The following is a 25,108-nucleotide window of genomic DNA, read 5'->3' on the forward strand; positions in this document are numbered from 1 at the left end:
TCTGAAAACTCATTCCACACACTCAGCCCCTCCCTTCTCCCCGTGTAACCTTTTCCTATCTCCTGGTCTTGAGGTGGTCTCTGGGTGGAAAGGAAGTGTTCTATACCCATCTAATTCCTACGTCCCCCTGCTCCAGGTTGGGCTGGGGTTCAGGCAGAGACTGGGGGGGTGGCAGGAGGAGGAGGGGAGGCCCTGTCAGCGCTCAGAGCCTCCTCCAGAGCCAGCAGGTGAGGGAGGCCAGGCAGCTGTGGGGGAAGGTGGAGACTGCCCCGCTGGACGTGGGACTGAGGGGGTAGCTCAAGGGGCAGGTCTCCCTGGTCCTGTCCTGGCTCCAGGCTGCCCTAGGTCCCGCAGCTGGTCCTGCCTTGCTCCCTACAGGCCTGTCGTCTCCGCCACTCTTTCTCATCTCTCTGCCCTTTCCATCTCTCTCCCTGTCTTTCTGTCTCTGCCTCAGTTTCTGTCTTTAATTGCTGCATCTTGGTCCCTACCATTTGTGTCTGCTCGCATGCATCTGTGCCTCACACTGCACCTGCCATGCTGGGTGCTCAGGAAATGGGGAATTAATGAATAAATGTGACTCCTCCTCAGTCTCAGCCTGTTTTCTTTTCCTCTCTGTTTCTGCCTTCCTTTTTCCTTGATCTCTTTTCTGTCTCTCCCTCTTGCCTAGCGTCTTTGTTCTCCTCTGTCTCCAGTCTCTTGGTTTCTTAATCTCTTGCTATTTCTGCTTTCCTCTCTGTTCTCTTTCCTTGTCTCTGTCTCTCTCTGGATGTCTCTCGAAGTGTGTAGTCTCTGTCTGCATCCCTGGGCCTCGTTCTGTTACTCTTTCTTTATTTCTCTTCGTCTCCCTTTTATCCTGTCTCTTATTACTTTGTACTTGTGGGCAAGCCAGCACACACGTGCCCCCCCCCCCCCCCCACACACAGAGTCTTTGATCAATGCTTACCACCACACTCTCCCATCCCGGCTGCCCCAGCTGCTCATTTCAATCCAGTGTGAATTCCTGCTGAGACAGGAACCCCCTGCGGGTGGTGGGGAGGGAAACTGTAGAAAGACCTTCAGTCGGTCTGAGGGGGTAGGGTGGGCTCGGGGCCAGGGATCCCTGTTAAAAGTTAGGAGCCTGGAGGAGTCCAAGGAACCCAGGAGAGAGAGAGGAGGCAGAGCTTAGGCCCCCTTCCCCTGCCTCCTTTTGGCCGGGCCCTTACTGCCCACATGTCCCCACATGCTGTGGATGGTGAGCCCGCACCACCACAAGGACCCAGGAGACCTTGGTATGTGGTGGAACCTCCACCTCCTGCAGTCCTGCGCATGTATCCAGAACACAGGACACTTCCTAGAAGGCCCCTAGGAGGCAGCAAGCCAGATGGCTTGGACTGCCCTTGCCCCTCCCTTGACCCCATCTGTCTTGTTTTGCCCCAGTGGCCTTGCCAGCCTTTCTATCGCTTATCTGTTAGGTCATTCACATGTTCATTCATTCATTACTTATTGGGCCTCTAATGTGAGCCAGGCCCTGTTCTAAACACTGTCCTACAAGAATGAACAAGCAGACATCATCTTTGAACTCAAAGACTTCCAGGCCAGCAGGTGAGACAGAAAATTGACAACAAATCACACTAAAAATGTCTAGTTGCAAATCATAGCAAGTTCTTAGAAGAAGAGGGTCATGTGAGTGTAGAGAAAGCCTCCAGGAGGAAGTGAGCTGAGGTGGTGAGACGCACTGGGCAGCTTGTGGCCCCTGTACCCCCCACCTCCACCCCAGACCGTGTACTGGTCCTGGAGCAGAATTCACTGCTGCCCCTGGAAGGCCCATAGACTGCTTGCGATGTGCCCTCTGGGTTGAGCACCTTAGCCCTGCCTCAAGTCCCTTTCATCAAATGAAAGACTTGGTGGCCTGAAATACACATAGGAGCTCTTGGGGAGATGTAAGAGAAGGCTCCCTTCCTTAGTTAACTTGAGGGGGATGGGACACACATTTCTGTTGGAATTCCGAAATGGCCAAGATGAAATGAACATTAAGGGCTCAGTCCAGCAACTGCAGCTTTTCTCCTTCGTTCATTCCATAGTTAGTAAGCACCTCCTGGAGGCCAGGTTGTATTCTAGGTGTAGGAGGTAATAAAATAGGCCTGTTTCCTGTCCTTGAGGAGTTTACCATATGTTGAGTGAGACAAATATTAAGCAAAAATACAAAATAAGTGTAAGATTGCAGTTAATCCCAAGTGCTATGAAGAGCAGTACCTGGTGGTGAGAGCATAAAACAGGGATTTGACCCGGTCTGGGAGCAGAGGGAAATCTAAGAGGAAATGAGGTGTTACTGAGATCTGAAGGCTAAGTATGAAGTACCCAGCTGAAGGAGGGAGGGAAGAGCATATGCAAAGGCCCTGAGGTGAGGCCTCTCAGGATCAGCCGACTGACGGGGAATTCTTTCTTTGCTGCCCTTCTGGTGAGTCAACTGGAGCGAGAGGACGAAGTGGGGAGATTTCTCTCGTTCAGCCTCACTCTGGTTCCGGCCCTCCACCGCTTCTCTGCTCCACTTCCTCCCTACCGTCTTGGCTACTGGCACACCAGCTTCGGAGCAGGGCTGCTGTTGAGTTCTCCAGTAAACCCAGTCCAAGTTCAAGTCAGTGCTGGGTCACCTTGCCTAGACCAAAGGGAGAAAGACAAGTTGTGAAGTTCCCTGCTTGCCAGGTGCTCCTCCTTCCAGCCAGTGTCCCTTCTCAAGTCACCCTTCTGGCTTCCTGTCCCGGCAGCTGTTACCTCAAGCACTGAACCCAGCGAACCACTTGTCCTTTCTCAGGCTGTAACCCAGGCCCCACCCTGCAGCTGTTCCCAGTCTCTGCACAGAGGGGAGAGTCTCCATTTAGCTTTCCCTGGTCTCCACTCTGTTCTCCCTTGATGGCCCCACCCTCCCCTTCCACTCCCCCTCCTCAGAGAGACACTCGCCCTGCTCCCCCTCAGCTTAGGCCGTCACTCGCAGGCAAGTAGCAACTTATTTTTTGCTGCTTATAAAAAAAATACATGCTCGATATAGAAGCATGAGAAATAGAGGAAAAATTTAAAAGAGAAAGCACTCTAATTTCACAACCCAGAGAGCCCCCCCCGACTAACATTTTTTTGAATGTGGAAATTGTCGAATCTGTACAAAAGTAGAAGGGTCTAATGAACCTCTGTGATCCCAATGTCCAGCTCCAACTAATGCCCTACTTTGTTTCACTTGGGTCTCCACCCTGTTACCCCCTTGAACTATTTTGAAACAGATCTCAGCCTTCATATAATTTCATCTGAGTCTTCACTGTCTTTAACAGTTTTTTTTTAACACATAAGCACTCTAATAATACATTAATACTAAATAATATATTAATAAACTAGTATTATCAGAAATCCAGTCTATATTGACATTTCCCCGATTATATGTCTCTCTGTTAACTCATTTGTGCACTTACCCAAATTAAGGCCCACATTTTATATTTGGTTGAGTGTCTCAAATCTCTTAAGCTCTTTAATATTTTCATATGTGTATTTCTAAACTTTTTTCTTTGTACACTCAAACAACATGCACCGGTATCTTGTCTTTTTTAAAATCTGATTCATCTAAATAAATTGTTCACAAACTTGTTCACAAAATATTAAGAACTCTTATTCCTGATGAGGTGGTATATTTCTCACCATTTCCTCCCCCTAGTAATTGAGTTCCATCAGCATTATCACCTCTTTGTGTTCTCTTTGCAGGATACCACGAGAATTTCCCCATGGCAGGAAAAAAATGTTCAGGATGTAAATTGTTGCCTAACAGCCCCTCATATGGACATAGGATGTGTATTTTAACAGGCTGACAGGCTTTTACTATGTCAAAAAATACATATGTATTTATATTTTAACACAGTTAAATCCAGGCTCTTGTCAGAGGGGATGTCCCCAGATTTCTCCCTTTTTGCATCCTACTACAGGGAGCTGTTTTTCTGCAGCCCAGCCTCTGGGACGCCGCCCCCACACAGCAGCCCCGAATCCAGACTCCTTAGGGCAAGAATGCCGTCTCTCAACTCTTATGTCTTAGGGCCTGCCACAGGTGCTGACACATAGGAGATGCTTGGAAAATGGTCAATTAAAGGTAGTCCATCGCCTCCACTTTTATTTTTCACCGTCTCCTAAATCGTGGAGGAGCCCCCTGTCCCCGCTGCAGGGGCTCCAAGGCCTCCCTGGGGAAGCCCAGTACAGGGTCGTGTTATAAGAGCATGGGCTTCAGAATCACAGGAGGCCCCTTCAGGTTGCAGCTCTGCCAGTGAGCAGCCATGCAGCTTCGGGAGTCTCTCAGCCCCTCTGAGCCCTGGATTTATCTGCTGGAAAAGAGAGAGAATCATAGTAATACTTATCTGCAGGTGGTTCTGAGGCTCAAATAGGCGAGCTACCTAAGCTCTAACTAAACTGTATATAAACTAAGTATGTATAACCAAATTATATATACAACTAAATTATATGTAATTTAGCCCAGAACCCGGAGAATAGGAAGCTCTCAGCAAATTGTTCAAAAAGAAGTCTCTCCCCCTCCACTTACCTCGTGCCCAGCTTCACAGACCTGACAGCCTGCGTGCGCATCTGCTTAGCCTCCAGCCTTCAACCATTGCCCAAGGACCCTCCCCAGAGCCCAGCCCCTCATGGTTCCAGGCCCACCTCCTCACTCACCTTTATTCCCTCAACACCATTACCCAGTCCCCGCAGGGCATCTTCCTAACCTAGTGTCTGATGCTGTTGTTCACCCCGGGGCCCTTCTCTCTGCTTCCCTCCCTTGACCTTGTTCTCCCAACTCCATCCCAGTCAGGCTCTTCATTGAGGCATGAGCTCATCTGCCTCAGCCTCGTGCCCCTCTAGCAGGCCCAGTGACAGCTCAGCAGGGCTGCAAGTAAAGACCCCTGGATTTCCACGGAGACAGAGCTGACTGAGGCCCCATCCCCAGGCTCCTGTCCTCCCAAAGGTACCCTTAACCCTTGGTCCTCTCCCAGGAGCAAGAGTGATCTTTAAAGACTTAAATCCCATCATGACACCCCCCGTTTCCCCCCTTTAAACACCTGAGTGACTTGCCAGAGCTCTTAGGATGAGACCAAAATCTTTAGTGTCCATTTGTACATCCTCAGCCCCTGACACCACCTCCCCTTGGGGCAGCCACACTGGCTTCCCTTAGTCTGTTGAACTGGCCAAGCTTCTCGCAGCCTCAGAGCCTTGGGCCATGTTACTCTCTCTAACTGGAAGGCGCTCTACCCCAGCACTACACCCTCTTCTAGACACTTCACTTTACTCCCCGGTTGTTCGCTTTGAAATATTTCAAGCTTGTCAAAAATAGTGTGATGAACATGGAAATACTGTTTTTACCTAGATTAATCAATTGTTAATATTTTGCACATTTGTTTTTCTCTCTCCACACACACGCTAAACTTTTCTTTTTCTGAACCATTTGAGAGTGGCAGACAACATAATATTTGAAAAACGTCAGTATATAACTCCTAATAATAGTAGCATTCTCCTACAAACCATGAAAGAATGATCACGTTTGAGAAATTTAACACTAATGCAATAAAAATATTTAGTCCACTAGCAGATTTTCATAAATGTTCTTGAAATGTCTCTTTAACCTGTTTGGTGGGGTTTTTTTTTTTTTTTTGGTTTTTGGTTTTTGGTTTTTAAAGTAAGCACTGCACCCAACATGGGGCTTGAATTCATGACTTTAAGGCTGCAGCCTTTACAGGCTGAGCCAGCCACACCTCTGGTATTTTTTTTTCAAATCTAGGATTCAATCAAAGAGCATGAATTTCATTTGCTTGCCATCTCTCTCTCATCTCCTTTAATGTAGAACAGCCTCCTTCCTTTTTTGTTTTTCATGACAGACATTTTTTAGAGTCCAAGCCAGTTGTCTTTTAAAATGTCCCACAATCTGGATTTGCATTTTCTCACAGCGAAAGCAGGTTGACAGTTTTGGTAGGAATACTGCCCGTGCGACACTGTGCACCCTCCCACTGCATTACATGGGGAATGATTTCAGGTCTGTCTGCCCAGCTGTCAGTGATACTCACTATGTTCACTTAGTTAAGTGGTATTTCCAGATCTCTCCATTACAAAGATATTTTTAAATAATTGATTAATAAGTACTCTGTGAGTAGTATTTGAGACTGTGCAACAACCTTCCACTTTTAATATTTTGGTATTCACTGATGATTGCTGGTTACAAAGTGGTGATTTTCTGTCATTCTTCCTACTTTTGTTTTGCTGGAATTGTCCTGCAAATCACCTGGAAATTTCTTCCAATTTAAATTCCTTGTCTTCTAATGTCCCTTTTCCCCAGGGAAGCCTGGACTGATTGAGCTGCCTAGCCCCTACTAAATCAAGACTTCCCTCTACACCGTGCTCTTTGCCTCCATGGCACTTGTCACAGTCATGATTAAATGTGTAATTATTTAATGTCAGTCTCTCAGTATGGACCATGAGCGTCATAGAGACAAATTATTTCAGTCATGTTCCCAACTATAACCCCAGTATCTAGCCCAGTGTCTGGTGCACAGTCATTGCTCAGTAAATGTCAGTTGAATAAGTGGACACAGAATTCCACCTCTTCTCACTCAGAGAAGCGAGGCTCCTACTTTCCCCTCCAACCCTAACTCTCCCTAACTCTCCCTTTGATGTGACAGTGTAGAGGTCACACACTGCAGCTGTGCCCTGATCTAAGCCCAAGTCCACCTTCCTGGGGGTGGGGGGTCCCAGATCCGGGGAAACCATAGGCAGGGAAAAACTGTAAAGCATTTCTTGGCTCTGCTCACCCACCGTGACAGAATGCACAGATGTGCTTGTGCTCTTGCTCACTCGTGTTCACTCTCTTGTGCCCCCCTCCCTGCCACGCTCTCCCTCTCTCTCTCTCTCATGTGTTCAAGGCCTGCCCTGCAGCCACTCCCCTGGTGCCAAATCCTTCCCTCATAGTGACCTAACTCTCTCCATGGATTTTTTCCCATTCATTCAGGCAAGAAATATTTATTGAGGAACTCTGGGTGCCAAAGGGTGCCAAGGATCACCTAATAGACTGTGTGTGTGTCAGGGTGTCCCCCCCCAAAAAAACCCCAGAAAAAGTGTCATACTTCCAAATTCCAACAAAGCAGGGAAATAGTCACGGTGGGAAAAATCCAAGTTGGGTTGGAATTCCTTCAGGTCCTTTAGAGGTTAGTTTTTTTTAACAGTTATCGAGCACGTCATGTTTTCCTCAGTGCTTGGACTGTCTGAAGGTGGTAACTAGGTGCTCTAGTGGGAGGCAGGCAGACCCTGTCCCACTGCACACAGCTACAGCACCAGGGACAGGGCCGCCGGGGCTGCCATGCAGAGGCCCCTAGGCTGCTCTGGGTGGGCTTAGGCATCCCCTCTGACAAATTTTATTCATGTTACCAAAGCAGAGGTTGGGAACTGGCAGTCTAGAGAACAGTGTCTGTACCGGATTTGCTGTGAGAGGGAGCTTGAGGAATTAGGGAAGTGTCTCAGAAAAGGTTTGATTTTTATAGACGGTACAAGGCAAGCAAGAGTGCTCAGCAGAGGAATTTTTCCAAAGGATTTGCAAATATTACATGTTCCAATCCTACGGGCCATCTTTTTGCATGGGACAGAGACACAGGGTGCTAGATCTGGGTTCCCTGGGAGAGGACAGGAGGGGTGTGGCCTGGGCTGGCCCCGGAGGCTGTACTCACCACCCCACTCTCTCTGCAGCTCCCAGAATGGCGATGAGACCGGCACGTGGCCCAACAACCAGTTTGACACGGAGATGCTGCAGGCCATGATCCTGGCCTCTGCCAGTGGTGAGTTGTGCCCCTCTGGGTGTGGGGTTTGGGGTGGTCCTGCAGCCGCCAGGCCTCAAGACTGGCCATCCACCTGCCTGGCGTCTCTGGATCTTTCAGCTGCTCTGAGGGGACTCCTCATTCCTGGACAGAAAGCCAGGTGGAGAAACAGCTGAGGGTCCCAGGATGCCTCGAGGGGAGTGGGAAAGGAAAGATGTATTGAGGGGGTGTAGGCAGTAGTGTTGAGTCCAGCTTCAGGGGGCAGCATCGGTGGGACCCTCGTTCTGCCACTTACTGTCTTTGGGAATTTGATCCGTTTGCTTAATCTCACTAACCCTTCTTCAGCCAAGAAAATGGAGGCAGTGGCCTCCAGGGGGTTGTCTTGAGGATTACATGAGATGCTTCCATAGAGCACAAAGCTGTGGGCCTGGCACCCGCAAGCCTTCCATCCATGCAAGTGGGTGCGAGAGAATGCACTTGGACCTGTGAGACCCCTTCTCTTTTTTGTTGCCCACACCTGCAGAGCAGGATTTTGATTTTCCTAGAGGGCTAACAAAGAACTTCACATGCAAGAAAGATTCAGCCGATGACTGTTGTCCCTGAAGAGTCAAAAGCGGCCTGAGCAGGGGAAACAGAACACCAGAATGATATTCGTACTTAGGAGCACAGGCTTTGGAGGCAGGCCAACCCAGATTCAAATCCTGGCACCCATGCTCAGCTGTGAGTCCTCAAGGAAGGGACTCAGCCCCTGGGGGCCTCAGTTTCACTGACTGTAAATCGAGGACTTTGACAGATCTGACTGTGGTGTTGTGAGGGCCAAATGTAAGGCCTTAACACAAGAATGACAGAGTAAGGGCTGGATACGCAGTGGTGAAAACTGATTAATTCTTATCCTTATTGACCCGTAGAAGGCAGAATTAGAGTAATGCCTATTAATAAGGACTAGTTGCAGGTGCAGCAAATCCTAGGCTTCCTTGGAGGCCGTCAGAGGACGAAGGCACTGGGCTTACATGGTGGCGTGCAAACCCCGGCCTCTAGCATGTGCGGAGGGCTGGCAGGGAACCAGGTGGAATCAGAACAGTGACCACTGAGGTCGTACCTGGGTACTGTCCCGGGTACACGCTTGGCAAACTTGATGGGCCTCCCACCAACTAATCCCCTTACCAGCTCTGCAAGGCCTGTCTGTGATGACTTATATGACAAATGAGAGAACTGAGAAATCCCTTGCTCCAAGGTCCCTGTTTAGAGCTGCAGATGGGTGATTCTAACGCAGTCCGACTCCCAGGTTCATGCCTTTTCTTCTGCAGTGACCACGTCTGCCTTTAGATGCAGCCTACGTTTCTCTTTAGCTGAGTAGGAGCAGAGACTGAACTCCCTCCTATTGTCCTGCTCAGACTAGAGGTGCCAGATAAAATACAGGATGCCCAGTTAATTTTAACTTCATGTAAACAACAAATAGTATTTTAGCATAAGTAGGCCCCAAACATTAGTACTGGGACATACTGTATAAAAAATGGCTCATTTTTAATCTGAAGTTCAAATTTATTCGGGCACACTGCATTTATTTTTGTTAAATCTGGCAAGCCTTTCCCAGATGTCTGTGAGGCTGAGTGAAGCCAGGCCCATGGTAGGTGAAGGGGGAGAGGAAGAGGGAAGTGACAGGGGAGGCCAGCCTTCTGGGACAGAGCTGGCCCAGGTCTGGGGGGCTGTACTCCTGGAGAGGCCAGATAGTATGAAAGAGGCAGGCGGGTGAGTCTGGGAGATGCCAAGTCAGGTTCTTGAGGAAAGTAAACAGACAGTCAGGTATATTTAAGCTGTTGTGGTTTTTTAGTGTTAAGGCCAGGAAACAGGCTTTTTGGCCTGAATCCAGATTAAAAAAAAAAACAGAAATGGAATCAGTATTTATGGCCCACAAACTTCCTGGGTCACTGCAGGCTGGCTCCCCTGTCAGGGCTCCAGCCCCCTGGCCCACACAGCAGCTGACCTGAGCATAAGTTTGGGCCTTGGGGAATGGACCCAGAGGGTTGAAGTGGCAGGGTCAGGCCCTACTCTCAACTTTCACACCCACTTCCCTGCCCTGAAGCCTGGAAAGTGTCCTGGAGTCCAGCCCAGCCTGGCGCTAGGGGCTGCTGAGAGGGAGTAAGTAAGAAGGAAAGTAAGTACACTTGGGACGCTTTTTAAATAAACATTTGGGGGAAGTGTGTTTTCAAGGAGGCTCTGGTTTGTGGTTCAACTGGCCCTCATCTAGCTTGACCAGGCCTCCCTGTCCCGAGGTGCTGTCTCAGCCCTGGGTTGGGGTGGGAAGGGAAAAGGGGGGAGGGCGTTCGGGTGCCAGGCGCTGGAGAGGAGGCCAGAGCTGCTTCCACCTTCACGCCAGAGCTGTTTGCTTTGCTTTGGTTTGAAGATTTTATTTTTAAGTAATCTCTACACCCGACACGGGGCTCAAACTCCCAACCGCAAGATCGGGAGTCACGTGCTCACTGACTGAGCCAGCCAGGCACCCCTTTCTTGCTTCCTTTTAAAGAATGTTTCTCTTGGGAATAGAAAAGATCTCGGTCCCTGCTCACTGTGTGTGTTGGAGGAGTAGAAGGAGGGGCCACTGAAGAATTGATTCTACAGAAGGCCAGAGCCTTCTATAGAATCAGTCTACAGTCTACCTTCTCCCTCTCAGATTTATAGATGGGGAAACAGAGGCCTGAATGATGCAGGGCCTCTGCCAAGGTCACGCAGTATTTTTAGTGGCAGAGCTGACCAGAAGGAACTCACATGTCAGCCTTTTTTGTCTTAGGCTCTGGGTTTGCACATCATCTCCCTTGTCGGTCCAGCCCAGCCTCAGTGCCCCCCTCCCACAGTACCTGGGCCAACGTCAGGCCTGTGCTTCTGGTGAGAGGTGGCAACAACTGGCTTAGTCATTTCCACCCCCTTGGGGTGCTCCTTAGAGATCTAGGGCCGTGCAGGATGTGGGCGGGCCTGGCCTCTAGTTATCCAGTCAAGCCCTTCATGCCCTTCTGTTCCTGCCTCCCTTCTTCCTGTTTCTCCCCATTTATTTCCCTTTCGTGTGTGTGTGTGTGTGTGTGTGTGTGTGTGTGTGTGTGTGTGTGTGTGTGTGTCTCCCTCCCTCCCTCTCTCTCTCTGGCACCTCTGAAGTCTCTCCCCTTTAGCCCCTAAATCACTCTGGAATCCTGGCTCTTTGAAGCTGAATCTGGGCCCCCTTCCCCTCCCTTCCCAGGCTGGATGAGGGATGCTGGAGGGGAGGGTGAACTTGGCTCCCTCCTGGAGTTAATTAGGGAAAACATGGAAAAGTCAGTGAAATGAAGGGGCTGGGGGAGGGGACCAGCCTGGAGAAAGAGAAGGGAGTGGGCAGCTGCTCCCTCCCACCCAGCCTCTCTTTCACACGTGCCCCCAAAGCCCTCACATCCTGGGATTTGGGACTTGGAATGGAGGTTGTAGAAACCTGAGCGCGGTGGGGGGGGGGGGGGCAGAAAGACGGGGGCTCCTCCTTCCTGTCTCTGTCCCTGTCTCCTCTCCCCTCCCCCTCTGGTGCTGGTCTAGAAAATAGATCCAGTCTGTTTCTCAATCCCTGGTTAGTGTCCCAGGATTAGTCAGCCTCCGTGTCTTTAGTCACCCTCTCTGCCCACTCCCAGGGTCTAGGGTGGAGTAAAGAGAGGCCTGGAGGAGAGCTCATCTGCCAGCCGGGCCGGGAATTCCCGGGGCTTTAACCCTCCCGCTGCCAGACGAGTCCCGCAGAAGCCCTGGTGAGCTCAGGCTGCGGCGTGGAAAGTCCTGGTTTTGCCTGCCCGCCCAGTCAGGCAGCGTGTGGAGTAGAAGTTGCTCACACCGCGTGTGGCCGTGAGGCTGATGCGGCCGCACCGCACAATGAGCACTTAGCACATGCCTGGGCACGCACCAAGCATTGTCTCATTTAAGCCTCGCAAAAACCCAGTGAGGTAAGTGAGTCTGCGCTTCTCTACCTTCAGTGTGCATCAAAATCACTTGGAAATCTTGGTAAAATGCAGATTCTGTGTCTCCTTTTCCAACAAGCGCCCAGGGTGATGCGGAGCTGGAGCCTGCATTTTACTTCCCTAGACCCCATTTCTTCTTGGGTCCAGTGGGAAGCTGGGCTTGAGGTGTCCTCTGGTGTCACCCAGCTCTGAAACTGTGAGCCTGTGTCTGCATCGTAACCCGCAGTCTGCTCCCAGGAGCATCTTCTTCGCCTCCTAGAACACCGCTCAGCCCTGCCTTCCCTCTCGCTCCGCTCTCTGCAGAGGGACGGGGTCCATGCTGCTGGAGGTGGTGGTGACTCTGCCTGACAGTGGACAGTGGATGCTTAAATACACGCAGCCACCCCGGCTTTAACCCGTGCCACCTGCTATGGCTTTGAGTTGGTCTTTTACCTTCTCTGGGCCTTGCTTTCCTCATCTGTGAAGTGGGGATAAATACCCCTGTCTGGCTGGGTGGTCTTAGGGAGGTGAAAGCCACTGTGCCCGTGCACTCCCTAACCCCGCACTAACTACAGAACTGCCCAATACCCGCGCTGCGGGAGCTGGCCCGAGGGTAGAAGGACCAACAGGTCCTGGTTACAGCCCCCCAGGAGCTCTTGATCGGTGTGGCCACCAGAGGGGCTCCCTGGAGAAGGGTTAGGGCAAGAATTGATAGCTTTTACCTCAGCCCTGAGAAAAGTAACAGCTAGCATGTTTTAAGCCCTTACCGTGTAATAGGCACTCTTCTGGGTGCTTTATATACATCATAATTTTGGTCAGCCTTAACCAAAACCTGAAGAGGCAGATGCTACTTTTAACCTGTTTCACAGATCAGAAAACTGAGGAGACATAGGGGAGTTTAGGTAGACTTGCCCCAAATCAGTTAGTGGGTAAGAGAGCTGGGAATCAAATCTGGGCTGTCTCACTTACATCTGCCCCTTGTGAAGAGAGAGGACGTTCCCAGGGCTCGGCGGGGTTGGGGCCGGTGCTTGGCAGGCCTTCATTAACTGGCTGTGCTCTAACAGAGTGACTGTTGGGGACCCAGAGTTTAGCTCCTGACCTTCCTCTGTCTCTTGCAGAAGCTGCTGATGGGAGCTCCACCCTGGGAGGGGGCGCTGGCACCATGGGCTTAAGTGCCCGCTACGGGCCTCAGTTTACCCTGCAGCACGTGCCCGACTACCGCCAGAACGTCTACATCCCGGGCAGCAATGCCACGCTGACCAGTGCAGCCGGCAAGCGAGACGGCAAGGCCCCTGCAGGTGGCAACGGCAACAAGAAGAAGTCAGGCAAAAAGGAGAAGAAGTAACGTGGAGGCCGGGCCCAGAGCCACAGGGCAGCTTCCCTCCCCGACCAGCCCAGTCTCTCCTTACCTGTACCCCGGCCTCGGATTTTCAGGGCTCACCCCCAGGATACTGGTAGGGATCCAGGCCATGCTCCCCTTGGGAAACAGAAACAAGTGCCCAGTCAACACCCCCCTCTCTGCCCCCAAGGGATTGAATATGCAAAGGGAGTTCTGCTGGGAACCCCCGTCCAATCAATTGCTGTGCCCATGGGGGTAGTGGGGTTCGTGTAGACAACATTTATCACACCCCGTTTAGTTACAGCTGAACTCTGCCATCTTCCAAATTTAATCAGGCCCATCTACCGTCCCCTGCCTCCCTCCTGGCCACCCCACCCCACGCCCCTCAGCGGCCCCTCTTTCTCAAGGAAGGTGGTTGGGGTGTTGAGGTACCTGGTGACCTAAAAAGGCTCATAGTTCTGAAGAGTTGGAAGGGCATAATAACTTGTAGGCCTCTCCAATTCTCAGACTTCCCCCAAAGCATGGTTTGGTGCCAGTCCTTTCATCTCCTTCCAGAGCCCAAGACCAAGTTCAAGTTTTGGGAGACATGGTCACGATTCCCATGGTACTGATGCTTGCTGGATTTAGGGAGGGCACTTTGCTACCATGCCTCTTCCCAAAGCCCTCGGGACCAGTCTTTTGTTCTGTTTTTCACTGTTTGATGTTCCCACTGCATGCTGTGACTTCCCCTGCCCCAAAAGAGAGACTCCTCGCTGCATGTTCTAAGACGGTATGGGGTGGCAAGATAAAGAAGGGAAGGGTGTGGGTGTGGGTGTGGGGGACGGACAAAGCTTGCCTTACCGCTTGTCAGGGTCTTGTAGAAGGCTCTGTATGTCCCCAGGGTACTGGCCAGATCCCCAGTTCCAGCCATGAACCAAGTACCAGGCTGGACCCTCGTTTTCCCACATGAAGGCAGTAAACTTTGGGCTGAGCTTTTAGCATCAGTGGATTTCAGCGGGCATCACAGTCAAAGGAAGGTTTGAGGATGTTTAGGACCAGGTCCCCTGGAGAGGTCAGAGGGCCCTCTGTGGGTGCTGGGTACTCCAGAGGTGCCCCTGGTAGAAGCAGCAGTGTGGCCCCAGCAGCAAGGGAGGGTCAGCTGGGCCATTCTTGGCCCTTGGGCTGGGGAGGCATGGAGCTAGAGCTGGGGCCGTGGACAGGAAGTCTCAGCCCCGGACCAGGGCCCCCGCACAGGGCCCCCGCACTCCCCAAGCCTCCGTTCCTTCATTCTGCCAGGTGCCATTTCTTCCCTGTGAAGGCCACTGCCCAGGCCCCCCCCCAAGTCTGCCCCCTAGTGGCCAGAGCCTGGTTAAAGTCCCCCAGTGCCTCCTTGTGCATAGACCTTTCTCGGCCCACCCCAGTCCCGCCAGAGCCCCACCCCAGCCCTAACGGTAGTGTAGAGCCCCCTCCCTCTTTCGGCTGGTGTAGAATAGCCAATAGTGTAGTGCGGTGTGCTTTTCCGTGGGGGCGGGTGGGCGGAGGGCTGCGCGCAGCCGTCTGCCCTTGAATCCGCCTGCGGCGGCCCGTGCTGTGTTTTGTGCTGTGTCCTCGCGCTGCGGCGACCCCCTCCCCGGTACTGACTCCTAGAAGTGCTTCTCTTCGCATAGTCACGTAGCTTTCCCACCCACTCCCCTTCCTGTGTCTCACGCAAGTTTTATACTCTAATATTTATATGGCTTTTTTTCTTTGGAAAAAAAAAACAATTAAAAGGTTTCTTCTGAAAGGTTGAACGGTTCTGTGTAAGGGATGGAGGCTCCTGGCATGTGTGGATGAAGCGGCGAGCTAAGCGGAGTGTGCTGGAGGAAGGGCGCGATCGCCAGGCGATGACTGTGTGCGCGTCCTGGTTTTGTGTCGTTGCCCGTGAGTCTGTGTCTGTCAGGTGTGGCTGTGGATGCTTGCAGCACTGTTGTGCAAACGTAACAGTCCAAGTGACGGTGATCGGTCTTCCGTTGTGTGTAATCGGCTTCTGGGTCTGTTGTGGAGGCGGGCGTTTCGGAGCGCAAGGTCGGTGTGTGGCGTTTGTGCGCTCGCGCCGTCTCCCGTACGGCTCCCGGTTCCCGGCGCCAGTCTCCCGGCGGAAGAGGACGCTCCGGGGCGGGGGCGGGAGTGCGTTGGCAGCGGCTGGAAAGGCTGGAAACCGGGTGGGGGACATTTCCTCAGTTCCCGCCTCTTCCCTGCTAAAATGAACAGCCCGAGCGTCCTTGTGGGCTTCTCCGGAGGAGGGTGGATTCTCCTCTGCCCATTCCCCGCCAGCCCCGCTGCCTAGTGAGTTTGGGAACACTGTGGGAGTGGGAGGGCATGCCGGAGGCGGTTCTCCACTAGCCTGGGCCTCAGTTTACCCATCTGGAATTCACCTTCCCACTCCCTGCAGCAAAGCCAAGGAAATTGGAAGGTTTCATCCCTGTCGCTGGGGAGGGGGGCCGTGGTGTCGAGGGGACTGAAAAGTGTGCAGGAAATGAGATTGCCCGCAGACCCAGATCGTCCTCCCTCCTTCCTTTCCCCCTCTCCCCCTCCTTTTCCATTCGCTCTTCAGTTAGTCAGTCGTCCTCCCCTTCCCTCCTCCTCTGCCTGCTTCCTTGAAGCACAGTGGGCTTCGAGGTTGCTGCAGCCGGAGGAGCTGCAGGAAGTACAGAGGGGAGAAGGCGGAGCGGAAGGACAGAAACACAGACCCACTGGGGTTATCGGGGTGGCGGGGTGGGGGGGAGTCAGTGAGGGGATGCCTAACCGCCCGGTGGAAGGAGGCTGTCTCTGGGCTTCCTCTGCGCATCGGCTCAGAGCCGGGTCACATGTTCTGCCAGCTTCACCCCCCCCCAGCCTGTCGTCATGGAAACCAAGCCTTCCAACTAGGCATCTGGAGGCGACTCTCTTGCGTGGGAGGAAGGGTGGTGTGCGCGGTTCGCGATGCAAGCAGGGTTTTGTTTCTGCGAGCCAGGCTGCAGAGGGCGGGGTGCTGGCTGCCTGGGTTCTATTCCGGGCCGGCAGTAGACTGGCAGAGCGCGTGAGCAGCTGTGGTTGGTCCCCTAATTGGTATGTGCGCCTGTAAAGCTCTGAGCCAGAAACGCGTGGCCTCCGGTGGGGGAGAAGGAGGCAGGCAACCCACCCCCACATCCCCCTGCCGAGATGGGGAGCCAGCTGCCCAGGTTCCAGGGCTATTTAAAAGGCTTTTATTTCCAGGTCTAGAGCCTGTCCGAATGGTTTTGTGGTCCTCTTCGGGCCTTTGCTCCCTATTCTGAGTCTGCTCATAGCTTGTAAGGTTCCTTTGTGCAGGTCCCAACGTGTGCAAGTGTGGCTCTGAGCAGCAAGTTGCCTGGAGCATGACCTCTGGCTTCTGACCTCTGCTGGCAGGCTCAGGTTTCCTTCCACCCCAGTGTTTCTCTAGTCTCAAGTGTGGTCTGTGGCCACCAAAAAGGGCTGGGGGGGGGGGTGGAGATAGAAGAGGGGAGATGGGTGAATGGTTCCCTCAGTAAGAGAGGCACATAGCAGGGGCATGAGGTGGGGGGGGGGGCAAGCCCCCAGGCAGCAACGTGGAGGCAGGGGTGGGGCAGAACTGTGGCCCCATTTCTTTAGGGCCCACAAATACAAGTGGCAGAAGCTGAAGCAGGGTGTTTGGCACATGATAGGTACCTTCAACTTTTTGACACTGATTTGTTAGGTCAACCAGGGCTTTGGAAAACAGCTTAAACTCACAAAGGAGGCAGTAAGGTAGTACTGTTTCAATGCTTTATTAACAGTTGGAAACAAACCCAATACACTGGAGGTGATGACATCCCAGAAGCCCAAGGGGCAAGGGAAAAAGGTTTGCATTTTGTTTTTTTTTTAAATTTTTTATTAAATGCATCCTAGCAAAAGTAGATTAAAAAAGAAAGGGTCAAAGCCCCAGATGTCAGCGAGGAGGAGGAAGGGACCCAGGGAGGCAGCCTCCCCGCTCCCCCCGCCTTCCAGGGAAGAGCTCAAAGGAGCTGCTGTTGCTCCTTCACACGCAGGCAGCTGTAGCAACCAGCACCCCAGTTCCTGGCCTGAAGCCCTCCCTGTAGGAACCCTTAGGTCGGCTAAGTTCCCCCTGTGCTCCAACAACTCTCATCCTGGGTCAAGCCCTAACCCTGTCATTCTCTCTCCCTACCTGTGGTGGGAAGCTAAAAGCACAAGGAGGGCAAAGAATCTGAGCTTCCTGGAGCGGGGCCTACTGAACAGTTTTGGCCTGCCCACTGTTCAGAAGGGAGCGGGGCATGCTGTGTGGCCGCACTCGTGTGCTTCCTTGCCCAGTGTCCAGTTAGCATTTGCACATTTGGCTTGATAAATATATTAAATTTATAAAAACTCTGTGGTCTCAGAGCTCCCACTATTCTCAGGCCTGGTCCAGCTCTACCAGAGAAGAGCTTCCTCCTGCCCCCAAACTGGATAATGGGAGAGAGAATCTGCACTGGCCTCAAGGGCCCAGAAGGCTTTAGGGCTGACGTGGAGGTCCAGGGTCTTGCTCAGGATTGAGGCCTGTGGGGAGAAATCCCAGGGTTGCTGGGACCTGCCATCAGAGCCTCTTACATTATGGAGGGGAAAGGGGGAAGGAATATTTTCTTTAAAAAAAAAAAAATCTCATATAAAAATAGATCCATTTGCAAAACAATTTTCAGCCAGGAGGCTCCACCTCCCATTTCCTTGGAGACAGAGGGTGAGGTGTTGGGATGGTCACAGTACAGCCCATACTCCCGATGAGATGCACCAAAGCTCTGGGGAAGGTGTGAGGAGTGACCGTGGCTGGGTAGCCTGGGGCAGGGGTAGAGTTCACAGAGGCAGGGTGCTCAAACATGGCAGCAGGCTGGGGACAGGTCCCATGATGTCTCTGTACCCTGCCTCCCCACAGGCTCTTGGCTTTTTGTTCTGGGAGGCCCTTCCCAGGAAGATGCGGTAAGTAAGGGTGGGGTTTGCTCCCCACTTCTCCAGGCATGGCTCCCACTGCCACACCACTAGTAATAAATAACAACCAGGAGAGAGAAGAGCAGAGCAGAGGTGACAGGAGGGATAGAGCCCGAAGGTTCACAAGCCCCATGCTGTTCTCAGAGCTGGAGAAACCACAAAAGAAAAGCACAAACCCAGCAAGATTGACCCCGGTGAAATGCAAGCCCACTGGAAAGGCGGGAGCTGGGAGAGCAGGTGGGGCCTGGTCTGAGACAAGGCCTCGGTGGCAGAGAGGAGACACTTGGGGTTAAGGCAGCAACCACAGAGCCTGCTTTGGTAATACACACAGCCAGGGCAGGCTGGCTCGGGCTCCGGCCTCCCCCGCCCCCCCACTGCCCATTCCTGGGGGCCTCCAGGCAGCTGAAGCATGTGTGACGCACAAGAGCGCGGCAGGCCAGAGTAGAAGGGTCAGGGGAGTGGGAGCAACCATCCCAGAGGACTATTTCCGTGACCCTTTAGGCACAGGCTGCAGGGCCAGACAGTCCGGGGTGCCCGGGAGCTGCTGTGGCCACAGGACCCAGCTCAGTTTGCGCGGCCAACCAACTCCCTGGTTTCCTCCAGGGTCGTGGGGACTCCCTCACTGTTCTTGGCCACCTTAGAAGGAAGAGCAGTCATGGCGTCGTCCTTGGTCAGCTCCGAGGCTAGCAGGGATGTGACTGCACAGCCGGCCTTCCTGTTGGCTGCAGAAAGGACATGAGAGAGCTTGTCCACAGAAGGCCCGATCTCTAATCCCTTTCCGACTCTGTAGCATTCAGCCCAAAGCCATGCAAAGGGGGCTGCACCGTCTGGTCCAGAGAGGCCCGTATTTTAAAGAAGGGGTGGGGGCAGAGATCCAAGAACACGTGGAACAGACTTTCTAGGTGCAGAGAATCTAAGGGCAGGGTGCAAGCCATGTGCTTGCTTTCCTGGGTGGAAACTGCACAGGTTTGAATATAGTGAGACAGTCACAATGGGGTTCAAGTTTGCCGTGTAAAACTTGAGAAATCAAGTACTTGAAATGCATTTTCTCATCACCGGGTTGTTGAAATTAAATAGACCCAGGCTTCGTAATGAGTAGTATTTTTGTTTTCTTGGCAGTCTCCAGGAATCTCCCAGGCCCAAACCATTTTGAGCCAGCCCTGGGGAGGGCGGTCCCAAGCAGAGGAAGGCCCTCTGCAGGCTGCCTGGGGCGACTCCTGCAACGAGGGGCAAAGCAGCCATGCAGGGACCTCGCCTGCGTGTCCCTCTCCCGGCTATTCCACCAGCCCTCCTGCCCTCTCCCCACGCCCACATGCCCAGCCCTTTCCCCCCTCTTCAAGGGTAGCAGTGGGATATGCATGCCAAGGGCCCTACAAGGTATGTACGTGGCTGTGGGGGTGGGTGGGTCAGGAAAGGTATGTCAGGGAAGACAGAGCTGGGGTCAAGGACGGGCCCCTACAAAGAAATCTCAGCCCGGTGCGCTAAGGGATGGTGAAGCTCCAGTTGTCATCTTGAACAGGAAGAGAAGAACCAATCAATCCATGAGTTTCTGGTCTAACTTCTGGGAGCCATCCCTAAGATTCTCACATTAATTTATGGAATGCAGATTTATGGCCCCAGTATCTTCAACACAAAGGCAGTTTCTTGGGACTGTGCCCTACAAACAGCACGGAGAGACCACACGTACACACAGTCGCCTGCCTGGGCTGAAAGAAGCCAGACACAAAGGCCACATGTGCTAGGATTCCATTTCTACGAAATGTCTAGAATGGGCACATCCAGGGAGAAAGAGATTCATGACCGCCAGGGGCTGGGGAAATGACTGCTCATGGGGATGGGGTTTCTTTCTGGGGTGATGACAATATTCTGGAATTAGATAGTGGTGACATTTGCACAAACTTGTAAATATATTAAAGACCACTGAAGTATATACTTTAAAAAGGGTAAATTTTAAGCATCTGATTTATACCTCAAACCCCACTTGCTGGGTCATGGGAAGGATGGAGCAAGCAGTGCCTAAGCCTTAAAGAAGCAGGGACACGTGAAAGGAGCCTCGAGCTCCCACAGGAAGACCGCAGGACGGGGGCAGCTGCGGGACACGCGCAGGAAGGGCAAGGCCCAGAGGAGGCGGTGAACAAAGCGCCCAGAACACCTGTGCCTTGTCTAGACCAGCAAGAAGCTTTAGGCAGGGCAGAAGCCAAACAGGGTCGAACGGTGCAGCTTTCCAGCAGGGCTGTCCGGCTCCCCAGAAATGTGACGCAGCACCACTGTGTTCACACATCAGAGGCCACCCGCAGGTCAGGGAGCACACAGCATGCTCACAGGTTACCAATGTATGGGTCTCCTCCTCCAACTCCTCCTCCCAGGGGCACAAGGGCTCGTCTAACAAGAGGAGAAGGCAGAGTGAAGGCCCTGACTGACCAGCACAAGGGCTCATCATCTGGCTCCAGGTGGAAGGAATGTGACCCAGACCCCAGGCCGTTCACACAAGCCACTCCTTGGATTATGAAACATGCTCTGGCCTCAGGGACAGGCAGGAGAGGAAAAGGAGCCCACTAGAGTGTGACTAGGAAGGTCTACAGGTAGGTTATTCTATCTTCTTGGTGTCTCCAGCAAAGTCTTCCTCAGCCCCATTTAGTTTCAGCTCTTTTCTGAAGGACTCCCTTCTCTAGGACCCTACTTCTCATGCCTAGAAAGGCAGTGGCTTGATGTCACTTTGGTGTTCCTGTGCAGTCTCTAGCAGTTGAGAAAATATTGCTACTTGTGTGTGACTAAAGGGGTGTGTTTATGTTGAAAGAATTTCTGACTCCAGACCCCAGAAGAAAAAGGACACTGGGTCTTCAGAGACACCTGTCCTGGGCAACATGGGAAAGTCAGAGTTCAAGTGTGACATGTCTTGTGTTGTTTCTCTTCGGTTTCTTCCTTTACGAGGATACCAGCTGTACCTCATCAAGCACTGTTTCTACATTTTCTAGATTCCAAAAGATTCTGAAACATTACCGATTTCACGAAAACTAAGAGTGGATGGTAGGTGGGGAGAAAACCAAAACTTCCCTTTTAAGCCTGGAAGGTAGGTATACTGGGGATGTCCATGAAGTGGCCTAAGATCAGAACCAGAAATGAGAAAGCTCTTGTTGGAACTGGAAAGAGAATCAACAGAATGGAAGAATCCCAGTTTCCACTTTGTCTTCAGGGCCACAATTATACTCAACAGTTTGAACAATCCGGAGCAACTCACTCTTCCCCTCCTTTCCCTAGAGACTATTGACAAGTAGCCATAGAAGCAGATAAATAATTTGTATTAGATCAGGGAGGATTATTAACTCACAGGAGAATGGTCTCATAGCCTGTGGGGAAAAGGGAACCATCTTGAGACACTGCTCAAGCTCTCTGAAGCCAGATTCCTAGACATTCGGGTGGGCTAGGATAAAACCACCAGCAAAATCCACCAACCATATATAACACCAGTACAGATGAATGAGAAAAAGGTCAATGATTTGGAAAAAGACATTTATAAAACAGAGGCTAGAAACTGCTCCTGAAGAGGAAGGGTTCTTGTTAATAAGCTTCCTTAGGGGAGAGGAAACTAGGACAGATGGGGCAGTCATTACTGTCCGAAAGAACTCATTACCGTCTAAAAGTCACCTAATTATAATTCCTGTCCTATTTGCACAAAAGCAGAGGGAGAAGAGGTGGTGGTGGAGGAAACACTCTTCCCCTTCTATAGACAGGTAGTCCTCAGAAACTCCCCGAAGCACCCGTAGCATGTCCCGTGCTCTCTTCGCTCGAAGGTATGGAAGAACACCTCTGGCCTCCACAGAGGGGTCACTGTGAGAGAGAGTCCTCTCCTGTCCATCAAGGAGGCTTAGTGGCAACAGCCCTGGACTTGGAATCACAAAAGGGGGCTAGAGTTCTCGCTCTGGCATCAGCCAGCTCTGTAGGGCTGGGCCAGCCGGAGCTTCTCCGGCTCTTAAGTGCCTTCCTCTATGTGGAGGTCAGATGCTAATCACTGGAGGCCTTTAGAGGCTCTCCAGACTCTATGGTTCTGTTGGTGGAGGTGGAGCTCAGAGGGAAGGAAAGGAAGAGAAAGACCAATCTCTTGCCTTGACTTTTATCCCAGTGAGCAGATGGCCTGTATAGAGGCCACAATTCAGACATGGAGATAAAGTTGAGTCATTAAAACCACACGCTGACTCAATCATCAGCTTGAAATAGTAGCTGTGATACAATCACATGGATTCTTCTCCTTGACACTCAAACCACTGTCCTCCCGCACCCTGCAGATCCCTTTTAATGACCAGCCCCTGAGAGTAACTCTCCTCTTCCAGCTCAATGCTGCTTTGTGTGCTCTGTACTCGGTCTACGCTCCCTCAGGTCTCCAGAGACCGGAAGACGTTTTTTTTTTTTTTTTTAAAACATGCCTTTAAATCCTATGGACAAGGCCAGTGTCTTTGAGGCAGCGACAGCTGCCTCCCTGGGACTGAGGCGGCCTGTGAGGCAGATCTGCTCGCTTGTGCTTCAGTTTGTTGGCTCAAGGCAATTGGCCACGAGGAACCGTCAGAGGCGGTCAAGGGGTGAACCAGCTAAGTCCAGCAGCCGCTGAGGGAAACCCACAGCCTTTATAGTTTGAGAATAGGGCCTTCTGAGTCCAGCCCCTTTCTTGTCTTCTCTTAATTCTATTGCTGCTGGACAAAACAAAGTTATTAAAGCTGGAAAAGACCCAAGAGACCATTTTAGTCTAACTCATGAAAAAACTGAGTCCCCAAAACTTGTCTAAGGTACCCTAGACAGCATCAGATTTAGACTTGACTTTGGGGCTTTTGATCTCTACCTAATCCGATGCTCTTCAGACTGTGATAGAGGAGTTTTTATGTTTGAAAGCGTGAGGCCACATCACTTCACAGCATGTGAATGCACCACCTAAGCGGCATACCAGAGTAACCAGAAAGGTCTCCCCGGAGAGATTCTCCCAGATACTTTCAGCCCTGTTCTGTGAACCTACAACCCAGAAAGATTAGATTACAGGATGCAACCAATTTAAAAAGTATGTGCTTCTCTGCTTCAGTATCTCCTAGTATCAGTCTCCTATTCCTTCTTGCACTGGGGAACAGCACTTTGACTAATTTAGATCCTCTGCTGAAAGGTTATGTTCCAACAAAATCCCTGCTTCCTCTGCCTGTTGAGTTCTGGTTTCCTTCTTGGGAAGAAGTAGAGAATGGGGCCTCCCCCGCAGAGGAAAGCCATTGATGTCTGGCTGCCTGTGTACAGGAAGCATCTGGGATTCTAGTAGTTTCATAGGAAGAGGCTTAAAAAGGGAATTCCCCACCAAGAGTCGGATGCAGGTGGGCATTTAGCTGAGAGTGTGAACAGTGAGATGCAATATACTTTCATTTGGCTAGAAATGCCTAATGTAAGGCCACATTGGGAGGGGGGTAAAAAACATTCTCCTAAGAACCTCTAAAAACTAAACAAAAGAAATACTACTAGCTGCACTCTCTGCCCAAACACCAATCTATATGGTTTAACACACTATGCTAGGAAATTCTAAGCCCATCATAACCACCTCTCCTCCCACTACACAGCCTGCCAAGAGGATGCCAGAAGATGGGGAAGACTTGTAACTAGGGATTCTCCTATTTAGGGAACGTTCTGAAGTCATATGGAAGAGCCCTCAGAAGGGAATTTTCCTTTGGGAATTCAGAGTACGGGCAGAAACAGACAGCAACCTTTGGGACACTAAGTATATGTGGGCTAGCATGCTCTACACCCCTGATCCGGAGAACCCCTGTCCAGGCTATGACAGGTACTGTAAGCCCTACAGAGGCCAAAGCAAGCTACCCAACTCCTCCTGTCAGTAACCTTAAAGGTCTTATCAAACAGACCTACAGAACAGCCCAGCCAGGGAACAGGGAACACAGCTTTCACTCTCGCAAGGAGAAACCCTTCATGACTGCCTTTTCTGTTATTCCCACCCTTCAACCCAGGAAAGCAGCCCTCACTCCCAGTTCAAAAGGGCCCTCACCAGACACAACAGTGCAGGTCAGTCCCACATGAGGGACAGTGCTGGCTGTAGTACCTTCTCCTGGACTAGTCTCTTGGCCACCGTGTGCTTCCTTCTAAGGAAGCTTATCCACTGATCCTTCCCCACACTAATGCCGGGATCATTTGTCCTCCTATCCCATAATTCTTCTTGGAGGCTCTGACTCCACTTAATCCACTGAAATCTTCAGAGGGTTGGGAGAGGAGGTTGTGGGGGAGTCAATGGGTAAGACAAAAGCAGTGCAGGCTAACTGCACCCAAGGGCAGGGTAATTCTCGGACAGAGACAGTTCTTCCATTGGATTGCTCCTCTATATTACTACATCTGAGGATAATGATGTCTAATCTCCTCTCTATATTTTTTCTGCTTGTGAAGTTGAGTAGGGCTCTTACTTCCTACATCTAATGTACACTTTTATATTTAGCTCAGTTTTTGCTCATACCCACAAACACCCACCCAAATCTCTCTGTCCTGCACCATGGTTCACTTGTTGCAGGTTTCTGCTTCAAGAATGGGGAGAAATGCAGTCATCATCAGATATAATAGATCTGTTTTCAGATCGAAAACCTAGTTCTCCAAGTCCCTGCTTTCTAACTTAGGAGGCAGAGGGCTGGACAACCCACTCTTGACACAGGGACTATTGTGAGGAAGTTCCTAAACCTTCAGAGCATCTTTACCTGTTCTTCAGCTCACGACAAGCAGGACCAGGAGCAGAGGGACCTCACCCCTTCCACACGCCCAGGCTGGGCTCCAGCTGTTTACTTACCCTGACGGGGTCCTCTCTTCCGTCGGAATGCTGCGCCTGTCTGCAGAGCTTCCAGAAGACTATCCATCACACCGGTCTCATCGCCCTCTGTCACGAACAAAGATGGAGATGTAAGCTCTTCAGCCTGAGCAGCATACAGTGTTGAGTCACACACCAACTGTATGACTGTTGCCTGGCTTACCCGTCGCCCACAGTGGCTCAGGACTCAGAGCAGACACAGGGCTCAACCTCGAGCCTCACAGCCCATGTTCACTTGCATCTGTTTGACAGTGGTTCAAAG

General features: G+C 51.6%; 2 protein-coding genes and 1 long non-coding RNA gene across 37 annotated transcripts in view; 2 read left to right on the forward strand and 1 right to left on the reverse strand.

Annotated features, from left to right (window-relative positions):
• The window catches only part of LOC113928569 (protocadherin gamma-C4), a 340,355-nt gene extending 325,519 nt beyond the window's left edge, over positions 1-14,836 (forward strand). For 28 of the 29 annotated variants that reach the window (XM_035727474.1, XM_035727489.1, XM_035727470.1 and 25 more), the window contains 2 exons: positions 7,726-7,814; positions 12,853-14,836. In XM_035727474.1, the coding sequence (XP_035583367.1) occupies positions 7,726-7,814; positions 12,853-13,079 (316 nt within the window). In that variant the 3' untranslated portion in view covers positions 13,080-14,836. The remainder of the gene's footprint in view (positions 1-7,725; positions 7,815-12,852) is intronic. The other variant, XR_004820054.1, reaches the window with a different exon arrangement.
• Positions 14,837-15,190: 354 nt separating this feature from the next.
• LOC113929460 lies at positions 15,191-24,846 on the forward strand. Its single transcript, XR_003522197.1, has 3 exons — positions 15,191-15,377; positions 20,390-20,605; positions 24,751-24,846. It is a non-coding gene; the product is annotated as an uncharacterized LOC113929460 (long non-coding RNA).
• The window catches only part of DIAPH1 (diaphanous related formin 1), a 93,890-nt gene continuing 85,600 nt past the window's right edge, over positions 16,819-25,108 (reverse strand). For 3 of the 7 annotated variants that reach the window (XM_027606349.2, XM_027606348.2, XM_027606347.2), the window contains 2 exons: positions 24,829-24,915; positions 18,808-20,405 (listed from right to left, as the gene is read on the reverse strand). In XM_027606349.2, coding sequence (XP_027462150.2) covers positions 20,047-20,405; positions 24,829-24,915 — 446 coding nt within the window. In that variant the 3' untranslated portion in view covers positions 18,808-20,046. Of the gene's footprint in view, positions 18,746-18,807; positions 20,406-24,828; positions 24,916-25,108 lie in introns of those variants that run through there. The other 4 variants (XM_027606353.2, XM_027606350.2, XM_027606351.2 and 1 more) reach the window with 2 other exon arrangements.

Source organism: Zalophus californianus, chromosome 5, assembly GCF_009762305.2.
Source record: "Zalophus californianus isolate mZalCal1 chromosome 5, mZalCal1.pri.v2, whole genome shotgun sequence".
Classification (NCBI taxonomy): domain Eukaryota; kingdom Metazoa; phylum Chordata; class Mammalia; order Carnivora; family Otariidae; genus Zalophus; species Zalophus californianus.